General features: G+C 43.4%; 10 protein-coding genes across 10 annotated transcripts; 4 read left to right on the top strand and 6 right to left on the bottom strand.

Moving 5' to 3' along the window:
- Positions 1-1,757: 1,757 nt before the first annotated feature.
- On the bottom strand, positions 1,758-2,266 carry LOC149422098 (histone H2B-like). Its single transcript, XM_089633600.1, has one exon. It carries the CDS (start codon positions 2,245-2,247, stop codon positions 1,831-1,833), a length of 417 nt encoding a protein of 138 aa, XP_089489726.1. The 5' UTR covers positions 2,248-2,266; the 3' UTR covers positions 1,758-1,830.
- A 269-nt stretch (positions 2,267-2,535) lies between these two features.
- On the top strand, positions 2,536-3,043 carry LOC149422097 (histone H2A). Its single transcript, XM_089633079.1, has one exon. It carries the CDS (start codon positions 2,536-2,538, stop codon positions 2,908-2,910), a length of 375 nt encoding a protein of 124 aa, XP_089489205.1. The 3' UTR covers positions 2,911-3,043.
- Positions 3,044-3,605: 562 nt separating this feature from the next.
- On the bottom strand, positions 3,606-4,142 carry LOC149422096 (histone H3). Its single transcript, XM_089633078.1, has one exon. The coding sequence runs from the start codon at positions 4,126-4,128 to the stop codon at positions 3,718-3,720; it is 411 nt and encodes a 136-aa protein (XP_089489204.1). The 5' UTR covers positions 4,129-4,142; the 3' UTR covers positions 3,606-3,717.
- Positions 4,143-4,659: 517 nt separating this feature from the next.
- Positions 4,660-5,126, top strand: LOC149422095 (histone H4). The gene has a single exon (XM_089633080.1). It carries the CDS (start codon positions 4,730-4,732, stop codon positions 5,039-5,041), a length of 312 nt encoding a protein of 103 aa, XP_089489206.1. The 5' UTR covers positions 4,660-4,729; the 3' UTR covers positions 5,042-5,126.
- An 873-nt stretch (positions 5,127-5,999) lies between these two features.
- Positions 6,000-6,851, bottom strand: LOC149422094 (uncharacterized). Its single transcript, XM_089633076.1, has one exon. It carries the CDS (start codon positions 6,806-6,808, stop codon positions 6,131-6,133), a length of 678 nt encoding a protein of 225 aa, XP_089489202.1. The 5' UTR covers positions 6,809-6,851; the 3' UTR covers positions 6,000-6,130.
- A 6,965-nt stretch (positions 6,852-13,816) lies between these two features.
- On the bottom strand, positions 13,817-14,326 carry LOC149422093 (histone H2B-like). The gene has a single exon (XM_089633599.1). The coding sequence runs from the start codon at positions 14,304-14,306 to the stop codon at positions 13,890-13,892; it is 417 nt and encodes a 138-aa protein (XP_089489725.1). The 5' UTR covers positions 14,307-14,326; the 3' UTR covers positions 13,817-13,889.
- Positions 14,327-14,594: 268 nt separating this feature from the next.
- Positions 14,595-15,102, top strand: LOC149422092 (histone H2A). The gene has a single exon (XM_089633074.1). The coding sequence runs from the start codon at positions 14,595-14,597 to the stop codon at positions 14,967-14,969; it is 375 nt and encodes a 124-aa protein (XP_089489200.1). The 3' UTR covers positions 14,970-15,102.
- A 562-nt stretch (positions 15,103-15,664) lies between these two features.
- On the bottom strand, positions 15,665-16,201 carry LOC149422091 (histone H3). The gene has a single exon (XM_089633072.1). The coding sequence runs from the start codon at positions 16,185-16,187 to the stop codon at positions 15,777-15,779; it is 411 nt and encodes a 136-aa protein (XP_089489198.1). The 5' UTR covers positions 16,188-16,201; the 3' UTR covers positions 15,665-15,776.
- Positions 16,202-16,718: 517 nt separating this feature from the next.
- On the top strand, positions 16,719-17,185 carry LOC149422090 (histone H4). The gene has a single exon (XM_089633075.1). The coding sequence runs from the start codon at positions 16,789-16,791 to the stop codon at positions 17,098-17,100; it is 312 nt and encodes a 103-aa protein (XP_089489201.1). The 5' UTR covers positions 16,719-16,788; the 3' UTR covers positions 17,101-17,185.
- An 873-nt stretch (positions 17,186-18,058) lies between these two features.
- Positions 18,059-18,910, bottom strand: LOC149422089 (uncharacterized). The gene has a single exon (XM_089633598.1). It carries the CDS (start codon positions 18,865-18,867, stop codon positions 18,190-18,192), a length of 678 nt encoding a protein of 225 aa, XP_089489724.1. The 5' UTR covers positions 18,868-18,910; the 3' UTR covers positions 18,059-18,189.
- Positions 18,911-20,782: the final 1,872 nt, after the last annotated feature.

The raw sequence follows: 20,782 nt of genomic DNA, 5'->3' as shown, positions 1-20,782 counted from the left end.
GGGCCCGAAGCCAGCCGGAGTCCCGCTCTCCTGTTATTCTGAAAGTCAAGAAATGTAAGAACAACTAGCACAGACGAATTCTTAATTAACGTCATATCAATTAAACAACTCTATTCTAAAACAATACTCCTTTACACATTTACATAAATACAAACCACATTAAATAACAACCGACACGCACGTGTATCGGTGTACAATATGTACATTTTAACGCAGCGTCACGTTCATTGTACACTATAGTTTCATATAGTGCAAACTTCTAGACGTGATTTGTTATAATAGATTGCCTTGTTGGCAATAAGAAAGAGAATTAAATTTTATATACATATATCCTGGAGGTGATTTAATCATTAGTAAAAATCATTTAATAAATAATTATTGCAGAGTGCTATTATATCGTATTCATCTCGGTTTAAAAATATTGACGTCTGATAATGTTATAACAAAATAATATCATCGCTTCAAGCGTTGTTCAATTCATTTACGAGCGGAGAATTATTATTAATATGATGATCAAAACCTGTCGGTTCCGGTTCCATGATATTTCATCAAAATGACAATTCAACACACCTCCAAAAAGTGATATAGCGTCATGAAAAGTGATGAAACAAAAAATACGTTTAATAGTTACCTACGTAACCTACTTAGCCTAGTTTTTGTTTCATCACTTTTCATGACTTCATATCACTTTTTGGAGGTGTGTTGAATTGTCATTTTGACGAAATACCCGGTCACTCACAGTCAAAACGATCAAGTTATTTATTATTAGATCACGCACAAGTATTTAATTAAAAATAATATAAATTACATATTTAAAAATACATCTTTAGCCATCGTACATCTTTCTTTCTTTCGAAAAGTTCAATAATAAAATTCTTATAGTTAGTTAAAAGTGTAGAGTGTATAGTCTGGCCTCAAACCATTTTTTGTCTGTCTGTTGGTACGATATCATTTTCCTTTATCGGCATTAGAGGTCAGCAGTCTGTGTAGAGCTTTTATACTTATTACATAAATTTCCTCTACCGAATAAGATGAAGGTGATATAATTGTTAATTTCCTTCTCTCATCTCATATCTGTGAATAAATTGTGTAATGAATGAATTTAAATCTATCTATTCAAATACTGCCGCCGCAGAGTTTGGTTCGCGGATTTGCCACCAGAGACAGGGATCTACACTTTCATTCGGGGATCTACGCTTCGCTAGTGGTTCGCGTCTAGGTCGAAATACAAACTTACTGGTTTTGAACTTGGATAATATTCATGTTCAGAGTTCATGAAACAATTTATTATGATTTGTATTGTTTTTATTTTAAATATATATTATTAGTTTAATGACTTTGACGTAATTGTGATATGAAATTATCATTTATTGATACTTTACTTGATTTTTTTTGTTTGTTTTAGATATTAATCAATTGTGGGGTTCTCGTAGAATTTCTCCGCTTGTGCGGCGATAATTAGCTTCTTTATCAGAGGAATTTTTGCGTCATTATGAAGCCTGATTGATCCACTAGGGTGCGCGCATTCAACGCTATTAACTTACCGCTTATTATAATATATTTCGCTTGTTTATTATTCTGGATTGACATGATATACGTTCTGTTAAAATGTATATTTATGATAATGCTATATGTGGAGGTAAAACATTGTATGTATTATATCGACTTTTGCTTTATGACAATAATGAAAATATTGGCGGCCCTAATAAGGGCCTTTTGTTTGACTCGGACGACGGTGATGATGATGATGATGAGTCGTTTGTTTGTTCTCGGTGTTGCTGGGTGTCGTGTCGGTCAAGTTGGTCGGTAGTCTGTCCATCTGTTGGCTCCTCACTTGGAGCTGGTGTACTTGGTGACGGCCTTGGTGCCCTCGGACACGGCGTGCTTGGCCAGCTCGCCGGGAAGGAGCAGCCTGACGGCGGTCTGGATCTCCCTGCTGGTGATCGTGGACCTCTTGTTGTAGTGGGCCAGGCGGGAGGCCTCGGCGGCGATGCGCTCGAAGATGTCGTTCACGAAGCTGTTCATGATGCTCATCGCCTTGGAGGAGATACCGGTGTCGGGGTGCACCTGCTTCAGCACTTTGTAGATGTAGATTGCGTAGCTCTCCTTCCTCCTGCGCTTAGACTTCTTCTTGTCCCCCTTGGAGATGTTCTTCTGGGCCTTGCCCGACTTCTTGGCTGCTTTTCCGCTTGTCTTGGGTGGCATCTTGCTTGCTGCTCGTCGATTTTGACTTTGAAAAAATGCCATCTTTTTGAGTAGTTTACTTTACTTTCACGACGCTGTGGCGGCGATCGACTAGGGCGGCTCTCTTTCGCCTCGAGCTAGCTAGCTAGCACCCGTGCGGCCCCGTCTGCTATAGCATCGCCCGTAGCGGGGGGGAGCCGAGAGCGGCCATTGTTAGCGAGCTCGCCGAGAACGTAAATACACCGGTCCCGTGAACGAAAAAGCCACAAGCAAAAATTCAGCCAGACTCGCCTAACCGCTAGTCTGCTATTCCGCTATCGAAGCAGTTCGCAAGCACCCAGCACCCCTATCATGTCAGGTCGCGGCAAAGGAGGCAAAGTGAAGGGAAAGGCAAAGTCCCGCTCCAACCGCGCCGGACTCCAGTTCCCCGTCGGACGTATCCACCGCCTGCTGAGGAAGGGCAACTACGCCGAGAGGGTGGGCGCCGGTGCCCCCGTCTACCTGGCCGCCGTCATGGAGTACCTGGCCGCCGAGGTTCTCGAGCTGGCCGGCAACGCCGCCAGGGACAACAAGAAGACCAGGATCATCCCCCGCCATCTGCAGTTGGCCATCCGAAACGACGAGGAGCTCAACAAGCTGCTCTCCGGCGTGACCATTGCTCAGGGAGGTGTTCTGCCCAACATTCAGGCTGTTCTCCTGCCCAAGAAGACAGAAAAGAAGGCGTAATTTTGACAGCGACAAACTATACTAACATCAGAAAAAAAAATGAACGTCCCTCAAGTCCACGACCACCACACCATACCATCAAGATGACTTGATTCATTATTTAAAAAAGGCCCTTCTCAGGGCCGCCAATTTTTCTCACTATTTTAAAATTACAAAAGTCGTTATATGTATACCTACACTATATGTAAATAATTATATTCTTCATGGTCTTAAATCTATGTATGTGCAAAATATATTCTATTCATGCATTATTATTGGCGAAAAGTTGACATTTTAAATCTCATTCAATTTGAGGTTAAAGCAACGTGTCAATCAATTTGTGATTAATGGATAATGGCAAATGGAGTAAAATTAGCTTGATTTACAAGCTGTTTCTCCTTTACGACGATGATTTTATTGAGTCTAGTCGTATTATATGATATTTTCGACTGTTTTATGACTATTCATTCATTTAGATATTTCACAATACGCACTTACCCTTAATTTGACATTTCTGACCACAGACAATGATAAATTATAGATGATAAATCAATACAATAGTGATGGGGGTGACGCGTCCGACACTTTCGCAAAGAAAGTGATTAAAAAGTTTAAAAAAAAACATGAATAAATTATGGATATGGGGTGGGTGTGGGGTTTTCGTATTTTCGAAAGAGTAATTTGCAATCGGATGAACATTTGGCGGCCCTGATAAGGGCCATTTTGGGTCGAAATTGGAATGGTGAGCTGTTGTTTGTTTGTTTGTTGTCTCGCTTCGATCCGATTGATTTGATTAGATGGTCGGTCGGTTGGTTGCGTGCTCGCGGCTTAAGCACGCTCTCCGCGGATGCGTCTCGCCAGCTGGATATCCTTGGGCATGATGGTGACGCGCTTGGCGTGGATCGCGCAAAGGTTGGTGTCCTCGAAGAGGCCGACCAGGTAGGCCTCGCTCGCCTCCTGCAGGGCCATCACGGCTGAGCTCTGGAAGCGCAGGTCGGTCTTGAAGTCCTGGGCGATCTCGCGCACCAGCCGCTGGAAGGGCAGCTTGCGGATCAGCAGCTCCGTGCTCTTCTGGTAGCGGCGGATCTCGCGAAGGGCGACCGTGCCGGGCCTGTAGCGATGGGGCTTCTTCACTCCTCCGGTGGCGGGCGCGCTCTTCCTCGCCGCCTTCGTGGCCAGCTGCTTCCTGGGGGCCTTGCCTCCGGTAGACTTGCGGGCGGTCTGCTTTGTACGAGCCATGTTCTGTTTGAAATATTACAATGACCCAAAAAAGATCTCGTCACCCTATTTATAGGAAAGAACCGTGAGAGTACGACGGTGCGATGCCATTGGTCGCCCGCCGGGTCTTGGGGAGTGAGTAAATCAGGGTTGCCAATGCGTATGTTCTAAAATACCCACAGCGGAAAATTCAAAATCACAATTATGTGTATAATTTTTATTTTTTATTTTTTTATGTACCTATATTAATATGCGTATATAATTCGTAAAAATAAGTATTTATCGTACATTTATAATATAATATATCCTGCGAAAGAAAACGAAATTATAGTACTTTTAATAATTGGCAATATTGTCGGAAAATCAAAAAAAAAAACACTTTTAATGGGATCTCCGCACTTTAACTTTTCTCATAAAATTTACAATTCATAAGAATTCTCCGCAATTTTGGGAATTCACCACGAATTGGCAACCCTGCAGTCAGTCAGGCTACGCGAGTGGGGGGCCATCGTCGAGTATATAATGAAGGGGAAATCCGGAAACTCAAAAAATCGTTCTTCACCCGCCTTACTGAGCGGTTGCCTTCGCGTTCGTCTCAACCGAAAACAAACCAAAAAACACCATGACCGGTCGCGGAAAGGGAGGAAAAGGCCTCGGAAAGGGTGGAGCCAAGCGTCACAGGAAGGTGCTTCGCGATAACATCCAGGGCATCACGAAGCCGGCCATCCGCCGTCTGGCTCGCAGGGGAGGCGTCAAGCGTATCTCCGGCCTGATCTACGAGGAGACTCGCGGCGTGCTGAAGGTGTTCCTGGAGAACGTGATCAGGGATGCTGTCACCTACACCGAGCACGCCAAGAGGAAGACCGTCACCGCCATGGACGTCGTGTACGCCCTGAAGCGCCAGGGTCGCACCCTGTACGGCTTCGGCGGCTAGGCTGCGCGCGACCACCACACCATCACCGTCACCGTCACATCCACCCGATTGTTTATTTACGACAACACACTACTTGGCAGTGTGATAAAACTCACAAAACGGCCCTTCTCAGGGCCACCACTATGTTCAAGCCGTTTAATGCATCTTACACAATTCTCGGACCGACCGACTGCCCGCAAAGTATAATATAATATGATCAGTCACGCGAGGTAAGAATTATTTAGAGGCGCAAAGAACGCCGTTTTATTTGTAAAAATTTAGAGTTAAATTCAGAAATTTAAAACGATTCCCACTTCACGGCAAATAAGAATCTAGGAAAAAACATAAAAATAACCGCGCCGGAGCAGGAAAATTTAATAGTTTTTAATTTAAAGTTGATATTCTCTATGTAAACAGAACGGCGTCACACGCCCCTGGCATGAGGATTAAAAAATGTTACCTGGCTACATATCGAGTCGGAGGTCTTCTGTCTTTTGGTAGGAAGGGAAAGAAAAAAAAAAAAGGAGAAAAAAAAGAGGAAAAAAAAAAAAAAAACGCACGTTTTCATTGTACAGCAGGGAAGGACAATAAATTTAAAAGTTTCATACTTTTTACTAAAAATTCACCTTCATACTGTGTGGACTGTGAGGATTTCATTTTTGGGCTGCGTCCTTTTCATTGATGTTGTCATTCTGTGAAAAAATTCGTAAGCCTTTATGACATAATTACTCTATGACTTACTGTTATTATGCGCTTCTCTATGGCGCTTCCGGAAAAACCCTTACCCGTGCTTTATTGCCATTATATAAGTTATGCGAATGAATGGTTATGATAATAATAATAAATAATATGAAATTCGGTGGAATGAATAATAATTGACGCATTTTACTATTATACCTCTTGCGATACTCTCTCTAATCTCATCGAATATTTTTGTATTATGCATTTATGAAATCATTGGTAGCCCTGAAAAGGGCTTTTTATCGTCAACAACTTGGCACCGCGACTCGGGTGCTCGCTTTCCGCCAGCTGATATATCCGCGGTGGTGATAGATATATTATATAATGACAATATATAACTATACACACACGTGAAGTCATGTGGAAGTCCTACTTCTTGGGTGCGGCCTTCTTCGCTGCGGGCTTGCCCTTGGGAGCTGCGGCAGCCTTCTTCGGCTTGGGCGCCTTGGGCTTCTTGGTCGGGGGCTTGGCCGACTTCTTCGCCTTCGTGGGGCTCTTTGGCTTCGCGGCAGGCTTCTTGGCGGCGGCGGCGGCCTTCTTGGCCGGCGAGCCGGCGGGAGCCTTCTTCGCCTTGGCGGGGGCGACGGCCTTCTTCGCCTTGGCGGGCGCGGCGGCCGCCTTCCTGGGCTTCTTGGCGGCGGAGACGGCAGAGGTGCGCTTCTTGGGCGCGGCGGCGGCCGGTTTCTTGGCGCCACCGGCGGAACCCTTGGCCTTCGCCTCCAGCTTGAAGGAGCCGGACGCTCCCTTGCCCTTGGTCTGGACCAGGGCGCCGGACTCGACGGCTCCCTTCAGGTACTTCTTGATGAAGGGGGCAAGCTTATCGGCGTCGACCTTGTAGTTGGCGGTGATGTACTTCTTGATGGCCTGCAGGGACGAGCCGCCGCGCTCCTTCAGCTCCTTGATGGCGTTGTTGACCATCTCGGACGTCTTCGGGTGAGAGGGCTTCGCCTTGGGCTTCTTGGCCGCCGCGGCGGATGCCTTTGCCTTCTTGGCGGGAGTGGCCGGAACGGGAGACGCCGCCGTCGCTGCTAGTGCTGTATCTGCCATTGTAGATTGGTGCTGGTGGTGCTGTTCGGCTTGCTTGCTGATGCTGAATATATCCTCAAAAAAAGGAAATTTTCGGAATTCGAATGGCGTCCCTACCGTGCCGCCGGCGCAGAGAGCTCGCTTGTCGATTGTGATGATGAAAACGTGTATCATTTATGCTTAGGTCCTCGGAGTAAAATAGGATTTTATCGGCGAGGATAAATTTTCCTTAACGGTAGGGCGCGGGCGGGCGTAGGACAGAGATGTGGGCCCGCGGAGGGCGGGGAATCTGCGCTCCCCGGGAGCGGCGCTGGGCGCAGTGAGGCTCCGGATGAGGAAATGCGCGAGGGCGGCGACTCGGAGTGCCACAAAAGAGACCGCAGCTCGGGAGACCCTCGAGTCGGCGGGTCGGGAGGGCGGCGTGGGCGAGGGCGGGACTCCGGCCGGGGGGTCCCGCAGCATTCCCGCCGTCGGGGGGCCCCGCGAGCGCCGACAGGGCTCCCGAGCCGCCCCGCCGTAGAACGGCGTGCCGGCCCACAGCATACATCGGGCTCGCGGTGCTCGGGCCTGTATAATATTATGTGTACGCCAAACCGACCTAGGCGTGATGATAATGCGAAATAAATTAATAATGTTATACGAAATTAATTTAAAAAAATTAAACGAGCCCTACTGATGATGCTATTATATCTGATTTCTTACAGGACAGCCGGGGGCGGCGCGGCGCGGCGTGAGATACGAGCCCTCGAAGACATGAAAATAATAACCTGGTTAAACTATTAATGTTTGCGATTGTTTATGTGCTTAAAAAAAAATAATAATAAAAAAAAAAGAATTATGTTGATGATGATGAATAACGAAAGTGGGAAATAAAAAAAAATATAAAAAAAAAAACAAAAAACAAAAACTACAGACAGACAAAGAAACAAAAACCATAACTAATATAAGATATTTAATCAGAACATCATCGGATGACATATAACTGGAAAAATAACAGCAGCAAATAAATGTCTAGCATCACTTTATCCAATGATGGGAAAGAAAAGTCGGATAATAAATTACTTCTTTATAAAACAACAATAAGACCAGATTTCACGTACGGATGCCCCATTTGGGGGCACGCCGCTCCAAGTCTCATACAAAAGATTCAACTCTTTCAAAATAAAGCCATTAGACTTGCTTTAAACGCACCTAAATGGATTAGAATTTCTTCTATCCATAATGACACCAACATTCCGTTGATAAAGGACTTAATTGTTTCCCAAGCAACCAAGTTTTATACCGGCCTTCCCAGCCATACTAATCCTACAATAAATTCCCTTTCAAAATATAGCGAAAACGATAAATTTAAATATAAAAAACCCAATATAGTCCTCCGGAAGGAATAATAACCTGCCTACAGCCGCAGTATAGTTTTTAAGCTCTTGTTCAACAAACACCAATATAATAATAAAAATAACTGTAAAGAATCTAAAGATAATCAAATATAATTATGTTAGAGTCGATAAAAAAATCATGTTTAGGAACTCTGTAAAATTAAGTAAATCGAAAGTCATCGGATGTGTTTACAAATTATTTGAAAATTTGTCAGCTGCATTTAGAACAAATACAAATAAAATTTGACGTTATCGTCAATTGACTTTTTGTTTTTTTTTTTTTTCTCCTTTTTACTAAATTTACTAAATTGCCACTACATTTAATCTGAAAAAAACACGTGGAAAGAAGCTGTGGGTGTGCGAAAGAAAACTTATTACTTTTAATTAAGTTAAATGTTGGAAAATTTATGATTTAAATTTAATTATGGAATAAATGAAAATATCAACGGAATATATGTCGATAATTATTCACGCATCATCAGATAGTTGCACGTTTGATTGATCCACCCACTGAACTTGACACTTGGAAACGGAAACGGAAACGGAAGTCAATCACGATGCATTGTTCATGAAAAATGATGGCCGCCCGGCGTGACCGACCCCAGAGAGGGCGGCCGTTCAGGTGTTCGGGGGTCCGGTGAGAGAGCGCGGAGGCGACGGTGAAAAGCGGCGAGGAAAAGAGGTGAAACGATACGAAGAAATGAAAAGAAAGCGGAGGTACGGACCTCCACGCGCCATATCGTTTCGCGCGCGCGAAGATAACACTGAGATTATTATTTAATGATTATTTAACAAACATCACACCCGCGCACACGCGCACACACACACACAACACACACAACACATCAGATCCGTATAACTGGCATCAAATCGATTGATTAAAGTTTATTTACATTATTATCAAACAGCGATCACGAGAGTTACGAGATGAACACAAACAAAAAGATTGACAACTGTCTAAACCATAGAAAGAAGAAATTGGTAGAAAAAAAAACAAAAGTTAAAGAAACGTAAAAATAAAGAGAGTCCCCTCTGTTTGAATACTCCCCCCTATGTCCATGGCTTTTTGGGTTAGTATAATCATAAAAAAAAGGCAATTAATCAAAATAACTTTTAATGATTAAAAATTAATTAATGTAATTTTAATTAATATCGGCAAATCTCGTTTAAAAATATTAATTATCAAATATGTAATTTTAATTAATATCTGCAAATCTCGTTTAAAAATATTAATTATCAAATAACGATTTATAAAAAATAATGATTATTCTGTCTCATATTTGTATTCAATATAACATATTTGTAATACACATTCCGTAAGCCAGGAGGAAGATTTCTGTGCAGGCAAAACCACAATTCGATAGTTTAACACGTATGTTCTATGAAAGTTTGCGTAACCGATATTCACACAAAAATAGTAAACAAATTAATTCCAAAAGTATGCACGTTTCTTTCCTGACATGGCGCTGCATGGACTCACACCGATCTAGTATTAATATTAAAAAGTGATGAATTAAAAAAAAAATGTTGTGAAATAATAAATGTTTATCGGTAAGTACTTGATGCAATTATTTAATCAAAAATCTCCGGTGAAAGAACATATATTTGCGATGGCAACACTGCGCCATAAAGTCGTTTTCCTTACGTCAAATGTCGTTTATTGTTTTACCGTTTTGTTTGAAATCATATTTTTGATCTAGCCTCTGTCATGACAGAGATCATTGTGATATTAGTGTTTTTACAGTGGATAAACTTTAATCAATTGATATGATGTGCGTGAAATATCTACGTATCTGATTTTATATCGGGCAATAATGCGAGTTGTTTGTTTTGACATGACGTGAATAAATCCCGCTTTTCGGGTAGATATCCACCGGATCGGGTAGTTCATTCGTCCCCATGCCGTCCATCGTCTTCTCCCATCCGTCATAGTCATCATCGTCGTCATAATAATATTATATCGCAAACAAACGAATATAAAACGATCACAAAAACAAAATGGCGCGTGGATGTTCAGACGTTGTGTACATCGTGGAACTTCATAATGCGGTGTATAGTAGAAGAATTTGTAAGCTTTTTAAGTTAATTTCATCAAAGTTCACCAGTCCTAAAGAGTCCTATATTCTCTCGAGCCTTTAAAAATAAATATCAATTCTACTTTTGCCCCTAATCTTCTAATAAACCATACAATATTCTACAGTAATGTATGTTAAAAGAATAGCAAATGTGAAATCAATGTCCAGTGTTTTTCTACTACAGTGTGTTTATCTGAGGTGACTGGCCAGGTTTGGACATGTTTTTCTGTTTTCACAAAAGGGCGCTATACAAATTATCGAATTATTGTTATTACAAGGCGTCCGTATCATTTGTGTAATTATGTAAATGTCCCAACTGCTGCTAACCACCTGGAGCCAATGAGACTATGTACAGAATGGTGGGACAACAGTAGGGTATGACTTAGATAATAATGAAAAGTAAGTATAACCTAACCTAACCCAACCTAACCCAACCCAACCTAACCCAACCTAACCCAACCTAACCCAACCTAACCTAACCTAACCCAACCTAACCTAACTTAACCCAACCTAACCCAACCTAACCTAACCCAACCTAACCTAACCCAACCTAACCCAACTCAACCCAACCTAACCCAACCTAACCTAACCTAACCCAACCTAACCTAACTTAACCCAACCTAACCTAACCTAACCTAACCTAACCCAACCTAACCTAACCTAACCTAACCCAACCTAACCCAACTCAACCCAACCTAACCCAACTCAACCCAACCTAACCCAACCTAACCCAACCTAACCCAACCCAACCTAAACTAACCTAACCCAACCTAACCTAACCCAACCTAACCTAACCCAACCTAACCTAACCCAACCTAACCTAACCTAACCCAACCTAAACTAATACAATCTAAACTAACCTAACCCAACCTAATCTATAACCTAACATACAACCCAACCCAACCTAACAGCGTTGTTTGTGTGGTGCCAGGAGTCCCTTTTGGGTGGAATTTTTTTTTCTAAATCCCCTGTTTTAACCCCCCCCCCTCCTCCCTCACCCCTCTCACTCCACCACTCCCTCTCCTGACCTAACCTAAGCTAATCCGACCCAACCTACCAGCGTTGTTTGTGTGGTGCGAGGAGTCCTTTTTGTGTACTATTTTTTTTTAAATACCTCTTTCTTCCCCCCCCCCCCCCTCCTCCTTCCCTTCCCTTTCCTTTCCTTTCCTTTCCTTTCCTTTCCTTTCCTTTCCTTTCCTTTCCTTTCCTTTCCGTTCCTTTCCTTTCCGTTTCCTTTCCTTTCCTTTCCTTTCCTTTCCTTTCCTTTCCTTTCCTTTCCTTTCCTTTCCTTTCCTTTCCTTTCCTTTCCTTTCCTTTCCTTTCCTTTCCTTTCCTTTCCTTTCCTTTCCTTTCCTTTCCTTTCCTTTCCTTTCCTTTCCTTTCCTTTCCTTTCCTTTCCTTTCCTTTCCTTTCCTTCCCTTACCTTACCTTACCTTCCCTTCCCTTCCCTTCCCTTTCCTTTCCTTCCCTTCCCTTACCTTACCTTTCCTTTCCTTTCCTTTCCTTTCCTTTCCTTTCCTTTCCTTTCCTTTACTTTACTTTACTTTACTTTACTTTACTTTACTTTACTTTACTTTACTTTACTTTACTTTACTTTACTTTACTTTACTTTACTTTACTTTACTTTACTTTACTTTACTTTACTTTACTTTACTTACCTTACCTTACCTTACCTTACCCCCAATTATTAATGATATTATTGTGTTTGCAGGTTCCTTCCGACCGGAGCATTTTCTGTGCTGTGCGAGGTGAGCGGTGATGCGCTGCTTTCTCGGGGTGGGTGCGAGCAGCTCGCTCTCTGCTGTCCCGGGAAACTTGTACGGGCCCGAAGCCAGCCGGAGTCCCGCTCTCCTGTTATTCTGAAAGTCAAGAAATGTAAGAACAACTAGCACAGACGAATTCTTAATTAACGTCATATCAATTAAACAACTCTATTCTAAAACAATACTCCTTTACACATTTACATAAATACAAACCACATTAAATAACAACCGACACGCACGTGTATCGGTGTACAATATGTACATTTTAACGCAGCGTCACGTTCATTGTACACTATAGTTTCATATAGTGCAAACTTCTAGACGTGATTTGTTATAATAGATTGCCTTGTTGGCAATAAGAAAGAGAATTAAATTTTATATACATATATCCTGGAGGTGATTTAATCATTAGTAAAAATCATTTAATAAATAATTATTGCAGAGTGCTATTATATCGTATTCATCTCGGTTTAAAAATATTGACGTCTGATAATGTTATAACAAAATAATATCATCGCTTCAAGCGTTGTTCAATTCATTTACGAGCGGAGAATTATTATTAATATGATGATCAAAACCTGTCGGTTCCGGTTCCATGATATTTCATCAAAATGACAATTCAACACACCTCCAAAAAGTGATATAGCGTCATGAAAAGTGATGAAACAAAAAATACGTTTAATAGTTACCTACGTAACCTACTTAGCCTAGTTTTTGTTTCATCACTTTTCATGACTTCATATCACTTTTTGGAGGTGTGTTGAATTGTCATTTTGACGAAATACCCGGTCACTCACAGTCAAAACGATCAAGTTATTTATTATTAGATCACGCACAAGTATTTAATTAAAAATAATATAAATTACATATTTAAAAATACATCTTTAGCCATCGTACATCTTTCTTTCTTTCGAAAAGTTCAATAATAAAATTCTTATAGTTAGTTAAAAGTGTAGAGTGTATAGTCTGGCCTCAAACCATTTTTTGTCTGTCTGTTGGTACGATATCATTTTCCTTTATCGGCATTAGAGGTCAGCAGTCTGTGTAGAGCTTTTATACTTATTACATAAATTTCCTCTACCGAATAAGATGAAGGTGATATAATTGTTAATTTCCTTCTCTCATCTCATATCTGTGAATAAATTGTGTAATGAATGAATTTAAATCTATCTATTCAAATACTGCCGCCGCAGAGTTTGGTTCGCGGATTTGCCACCAGAGACAGGGATCTACACTTTCATTCGGGGATCTACGCTTCGCTAGTGGTTCGCGTCTAGGTCGAAATACAAACTTACTGGTTTTGAACTTGGATAATATTCATGTTCAGAGTTCATGAAACAATTTATTATGATTTGTATTGTTTTTATTTTAAATATATATTATTAGTTTAATGACTTTGACGTAATTGTGATATGAAATTATCATTTATTGATACTTTACTTGATTTTTTTTGTTTGTTTTAGATATTAATCAATTGTGGGGTTCTCGTAGAATTTCTCCGCTTGTGCGGCGATAATTAGCTTCTTTATCAGAGGAATTTTTGCGTCATTATGAAGCCTGATTGATCCACTAGGGTGCGCGCATTCAACGCTATTAACTTACCGCTTATTATAATATATTTCGCTTGTTTATTATTCTGGATTGACATGATATACGTTCTGTTAAAATGTATATTTATGATAATGCTATATGTGGAGGTAAAACATTGTATGTATTATATCGACTTTTGCTTTATGACAATAATGAAAATATTGGCGGCCCTAATAAGGGCCTTTTGTTTGACTCGGACGACGGTGATGATGATGATGATGAGTCGTTTGTTTGTTCTCGGTGTTGCTGGGTGTCGTGTCGGTCAAGTTGGTCGGTAGTCTGTCCATCTGTTGGCTCCTCACTTGGAGCTGGTGTACTTGGTGACGGCCTTGGTGCCCTCGGACACGGCGTGCTTGGCCAGCTCGCCGGGAAGGAGCAGCCTGACGGCGGTCTGGATCTCCCTGCTGGTGATCGTGGACCTCTTGTTGTAGTGGGCCAGGCGGGAGGCCTCGGCGGCGATGCGCTCGAAGATGTCGTTCACGAAGCTGTTCATGATGCTCATCGCCTTGGAGGAGATACCGGTGTCGGGGTGCACCTGCTTCAGCACTTTGTAGATGTAGATTGCGTAGCTCTCCTTCCTCCTGCGCTTAGACTTCTTCTTGTCCCCCTTGGAGATGTTCTTCTGGGCCTTGCCCGACTTCTTGGCTGCTTTTCCGCTTGTCTTGGGTGGCATCTTGCTTGCTGCTCGTCGATTTTGACTTTGAAAAAATGCCATCTTTTTGAGTAGTTTACTTTACTTTCACGACGCTGTGGCGGCGATCGACTAGGGCGGCTCTCTTTCGCCTCGAGCTAGCTAGCTAGCACCCGTGCGGCCCCGTCTGCTATAGCATCGCCCGTAGCGGGGGGGAGCCGAGAGCGGCCATTGTTAGCGAGCTCGCCGAGAACGTAAATACACCGGTCCCGTGAACGAAAAAGCCACAAGCAAAAATTCAGCCAGACTCGCCTAACCGCTAGTCTGCTATTCCGCTATCGAAGCAGTTCGCAAGCACCCAGCACCCCTATCATGTCAGGTCGCGGCAAAGGAGGCAAAGTGAAGGGAAAGGCAAAGTCCCGCTCCAACCGCGCCGGACTCCAGTTCCCCGTCGGACGTATCCACCGCCTGCTGAGGAAGGGCAACTACGCCGAGAGGGTGGGCGCCGGTGCCCCCGTCTACCTGGCCGCCGTCATGGAGTACCTGGCCGCCGAGGTTCTCGAGCTGGCCGGCAACGCCGCCAGGGACAACAAGAAGACCAGGATCATCCCCCGCCATCTGCAGTTGGCCATCCGAAACGACGAGGAGCTCAACAAGCTGCTCTCCGGCGTGACCATTGCTCAGGGAGGTGTTCTGCCCAACATTCAGGCTGTTCTCCTGCCCAAGAAGACAGAAAAGAAGGCGTAATTTTGACAGCGACAAACTATACTAACATCAGAAAAAAAAATGAACGTCCCTCAAGTCCACGACCACCACACCATACCATCAAGATGACTTGATTCATTATTTAAAAAAGGCCCTTCTCAGGGCCGCCAATTTTTCTCACTATTTTAAAATTACAAAAGTCGTTATATGTATACCTACACTATATGTAAATAATTATATTCTTCATGGTCTTAAATCTATGTATGTGCAAAATATATTCTATTCATGCATTATTATTGGCGAAAAGTTGACATTTTAAATCTCATTCAATTTGAGGTTAAAGCAACGTGTCAATCAATTTGTGATTAATGGATAATGGCAAATGGAGTAAAATTAGCTTGATTTACAAGCTGTTTCTCCTTTACGACGATGATTTTATTGAGTCTAGTCGTATTATATGATATTTTCGACTGTTTTATGACTATTCATTCATTTAGATATTTCACAATACGCACTTACCCTTAATTTGACATTTCTGACCACAGACAATGATAAATTATAGATGATAAATCAATACAATAGTGATGGGGGTGACGCGTCCGACACTTTCGCAAAGAAAGTGATTAAAAAGTTTAAAAAAAAACATGAATAAATTATGGATATGGGGTGGGTGTGGGGTTTTCGTATTTTCGAAAGAGTAATTTGCAATCGGATGAACATTTGGCGGCCCTGATAAGGGCCATTTTGGGTCGAAATTGGAATGGTGAGCTGTTGTTTGTTTGTTTGTTGTCTCGCTTCGATCCGATTGATTTGATTAGATGGTCGGTCGGTTGGTTGCGTGCTCGCGGCTTAAGCACGCTCTCCGCGGATGCGTCTCGCCAGCTGGATATCCTTGGGCATGATGGTGACGCGCTTGGCGTGGATCGCGCAAAGGTTGGTGTCCTCGAAGAGGCCGACCAGGTAGGCCTCGCTCGCCTCCTGCAGGGCCATCACGGCTGAGCTCTGGAAGCGCAGGTCGGTCTTGAAGTCCTGGGCGATCTCGCGCACCAGCCGCTGGAAGGGCAGCTTGCGGATCAGCAGCTCCGTGCTCTTCTGGTAGCGGCGGATCTCGCGAAGGGCGACCGTGCCGGGCCTGTAGCGATGGGGCTTCTTCACTCCTCCGGTGGCGGGCGCGCTCTTCCTCGCCGCCTTCGTGGCCAGCTGCTTCCTGGGGGCCTTGCCTCCGGTAGACTTGCGGGCGGTCTGCTTTGTACGAGCCATGTTCTGTTTGAAATATTACAATGACCCAAAAAAGATCTCGTCACCCTATTTATAGGAAAGAACCGTGAGAGTACGACGGTGCGATGCCATTGGTCGCCCGCCGGGTCTTGGGGAGTGAGTAAATCAGGGTTGCCAATGCGTATGTTCTAAAATACCCACAGCGGAAAATTCAAAATCACAATTATGTGTATAATTTTTATTTTTTATTTTTTTATGTACCTATATTAATATGCGTATATAATTCGTAAAAATAAGTATTTATCGTACATTTATAATATAATATATCCTGCGAAAGAAAACGAAATTATAGTACTTTTAATAATTGGCAATATTGTCGGAAAATCAAAAAAAAAAACACTTTTAATGGGATCTCCGCACTTTAACTTTTCTCATAAAATTTACAATTCATAAGAATTCTCCGCAATTTTGGGAATTCACCACGAATTGGCAACCCTGCAGTCAGTCAGGCTACGCGAGTGGGGGGCCATCGTCGAGTATATAATGAAGGGGAAATCCGGAAACTCAAAAAATCGTTCTTCACCCGCCTTACTGAGCGGTTGCCTTCGCGTTCGTCTCAACCGAAAACAAACCAAAAAACACCATGACCGGTCGCGGAAAGGGAGGAAAAGGCCTCGGAAAGGGTGGAGCCAAGCGTCACAGGAAGGTGCTTCGCGATAACATCCAGGGCATCACGAAGCCGGCCATCCGCCGTCTGGCTCGCAGGGGAGGCGTCAAGCGTATCTCCGGCCTGATCTACGAGGAGACTCGCGGCGTGCTGAAGGTGTTCCTGGAGAACGTGATCAGGGATGCTGTCACCTACACCGAGCACGCCAAGAGGAAGACCGTCACCGCCATGGACGTCGTGTACGCCCTGAAGCGCCAGGGTCGCACCCTGTACGGCTTCGGCGGCTAGGCTGCGCGCGACCACCACACCATCACCGTCACCGTCACATCCACCCGATTGTTTATTTACGACAACACACTACTTGGCAGTGTGATAAAACTCACAAAACGGCCCTTCTCAGGGCCACCACTATGTTCAAGCCGTTTAATGCATCTTACACAATTCTCGGACCGACCGACTGCCCGCAAAGTATAATATAATATGATCAGTCACGCGAGGTAAGAATTATTTAGAGGCGCAAAGAACGCCGTTTTATTTGTAAAAATTTAGAGTTAAATTCAGAAATTTAAAACGATTCCCACTTCACGGCAAATAAGAATCTAGGAAAAAACATAAAAATAACCGCGCCGGAGCAGGAAAATTTAATAGTTTTTAATTTAAAGTTGATATTCTCTATGTAAACAGAACGGCGTCACACGCCCCTGGCATGAGGATTAAAAAATGTTACCTGGCTACATATCGAGTCGGAGGTCTTCTGTCTTTTGGTAGGAAGGGAAAGAAAAAAAAAAAAGGAGAAAAAAAAGAGGAAAAAAAAAAAAAAAACGCACGTTTTCATTGTACAGCAGGGAAGGACAATAAATTTAAAAGTTTCATACTTTTTACTAAAAATTCACCTTCATACTGTGTGGACTGTGAGGATTTCATTTTTGGGCTGCGTCCTTTTCATTGATGTTGTCATTCTGTGAAAAAATTCGTAAGCCTTTATGACATAATTACTCTATGACTTACTGTTATTATGCGCTTCTCTATGGCGCTTCCGGAAAAACCCTTACCCGTGCTTTATTGCCATTATATAAGTTATGCGAATGAATGGTTATGATAATAATAATAAATAATATGAAATTCGGTGGAATGAATAATAATTGACGCATTTTACTATTATACCTCTTGCGATACTCTCTCTAATCTCATCGAATATTTTTGTATTATGCATTTATGAAATCATTGGTAGCCCTGAAAAGGGCTTTTTATCGTCAACAACTTGGCACCGCGACTCGGGTGCTCGCTTTCCGCCAGCTGATATATCCGCGGTGGTGATAGATATATTATATAATGACAATATATAACTATACACACACGTGAAGTCATGTGGAAGTCCTACTTCTTGGGTGCGGCCTTCTTCGCTGCGGGCTTGCCCTTGGGAGCTGCGGCAGCCTTCTTCGGCTTGGGCGCCTTGGGCTTCTTGGTCGGGGGCTTGGCCGACTTCTTCGCCTTCGTGGGGCTCTTTGGCTTCGCGGCAGGCTTCTTGGCGGCGGCGGCGGCCTTCTTGGCCGGCGAGCCGGCGGGAGCCTTCTTCGCCTTGGCGGGGGCGACGGCCTTCTTCGCCTTGGCGGGCGCGGCGGCCGCCTTCCTGGGCTTCTTGGCGGCGGAGACGGCAGAGGTGCGCTTCTTGGGCGCGGCGGCGGCCGGTTTCTTGGCGCCACCGGCGGAACCCTTGGCCTTCGCCTCCAGCTTGAAGGAGCCGGACGCTCCCTTGCCCTTGGTCTGGACCAGGGCGCCGGACTCGACGGCTCCCTTCAGGTACTTCTTGATGAAGGGGGCAAGCTTATCGGCGTCGACCTTGTAGTTGGCGGTGATGTACTTCTTGATGGCCTGCAGGGACGAGCCGCCGCGCTCCTTCAGCTCCTTGATGGCGTTGTTGACCATCTCGGACGTCTTCGGGTGAGAGGGCTTCGCCTTGGGCTTCTTGGCCGCCGCGGCGGATGCCTTTGCCTTCTTGGCGGGAGTGGCCGGAACGGGAGACGCCGCCGTCGCTGCTAGTGCTGTATCTGCCATTGTAGATTGGTGCTGGTGGTGCTGTTCGGCTTGCTTGCTGATGCTGAATATATCCTCAAAAAAAGGAAATTTTCGGAATTCGAATGGCGTCCCTACCGTGCCGCCGGCGCAGAGAGCTCGCTTGTCGATTGTGATGATGAAAACGTGTATCATTTATGCTTAGGTCCTCGGAGTAAAATAGGATTTTATCGGCGAGGATAAATTTTCCTTAACGGTAGGGCGCGGGCGGGCGTAGGACAGAGATGTGGGCCCGCGGAGGGCGGGGAATCTGCGCTCCCCGGGAGCGGCGCTGGGCGCAGTGAGGCTCCGGATGAGGAAATGCGCGAGGGCGGCGACTCGGAGTGCCACAAAAGAGACCGCAGCTCGGGAGACCCTCGAGTCGGCGGGTCGGGAGGGCGGCGTGGGCGAGGGCGGGACTCCGGCCGGGGGGTCCCGCAGCATTCCCGCCGTCGGGGGGCCCCGCGAGCGCCGACAGGGCTCCCGAGCCGCCCCGCCGTAGAACGGCGTGCCGGCCCACAGCATACATCGGGCTCGCGGTGCTCGGGCCTGTATAATATTATGTGTACGCCAAACCGACCTAGGCGTGATGATAATGCGAAATAAATTAATAATGTTATACGAAATTAATTTAAAAAAATTAAACGAGCCCTACTGATGATGCTATTATATCTGATTTCTTACAGGACAGCCGGGGGCGGCGCGGCGCGGCGTGAGATACGAGCCCTCGAAGACATGAAAATAATAACCTGGTTAAACTATTAATGTTTGCGATTGTTTATGTGCTTAAAAAAAAATAATAATAAAAAAAAAAGAATTATGTTGATGATGATGAATAACGAAAGTGGGAAATAAAAAAAAATATAAAAAAAAAAACAAAAAACAAAAACTACAGACAGACAAAGAAACAAAAACCATAACTAATATAAGATATTTAATCAGAACATCATCGGATGACATATAACTGGAAAAATAACAGCAGCAAATAAATGTCTAGCATCACTTTATCCAATGATGGGAAAGAAAAGTCGGATAATAAATTACTTCTTTATAAAACAACAATAAGACCAGATTTCACGTACGGATGCCCCATTTGGGGGCACGCCGCTCCAAGTCTCATACAAAAGATTCAACTCTTTCAAAATAAAGCCATTAGACTTGCTTTAAACGCACCTAAATGGATTAGAATTTCTTCTATCCATAATGACACCAACATTCCGTTGATAAAGGACTTAATTGTTTCCCAAGCAACCAAGTTTTATACCGGCCTTCCCAGCCATACTAATCCTACAATAAATTCCCTTTCAAAATATAGCGAAAACGATAAATTTAAATATAAAAAACCCAATATAGTCCTCCGGAAGGAATAATAACCTGCCTACAGCCGCAGTATAGTTTTTAAGCTCTTGTTCAACAAACACCAATATAATAATAAAAATAACTGTAAAGAATCTAAAGATAATCAAATATAATTATGTTAGAGTCGATAAAAAAATCATGTTTAGGAACTCTGTAAAATTAAGTAAATCGAAAGTCATCGGATGTGTTTACAAATTATTTGAAAATTTGTCAGCTGCATTTAGAACAAATACAAATAAAATTTGACGTTATCGTCAATTGACTTTTTGTTTTTTTTTTTTTTCTCCTTTTTACTAAATTTACTAAATTGCCACTACATTTAATCTGAAAAAAACACGTGGAAAGAAGCTGTGGGTGTGCGAAAGAAAACTTATTACTTTTAATTAAGTTAAATGTTGGAAAATTTATGATTTAAATTTAATTATGGAATAAATGAAAATATCAACGGAATATATGTCGATAATTATTCACGCATCATCAGATAGTTGCACGTTTGATTGATCCACCCACTGAACTTGACACTTGGAAACGGAAACGGAAACGGAAGTCAATCACGATG

The sequence above is a fragment of the Hesperophylax consimilis genome, chromosome 7 (assembly GCF_061612785.1).
Source record: "Hesperophylax consimilis isolate HC1 chromosome 7, BYU_Hcon_1.0, whole genome shotgun sequence".
Taxonomy (NCBI): Eukaryota; Metazoa; Arthropoda; class Insecta; order Trichoptera; family Limnephilidae; genus Hesperophylax; species Hesperophylax consimilis.
The sequence above is the reverse complement of the archived record's forward strand: the minus strand, read 5'-3'. Positions and strand labels throughout refer to the sequence as shown.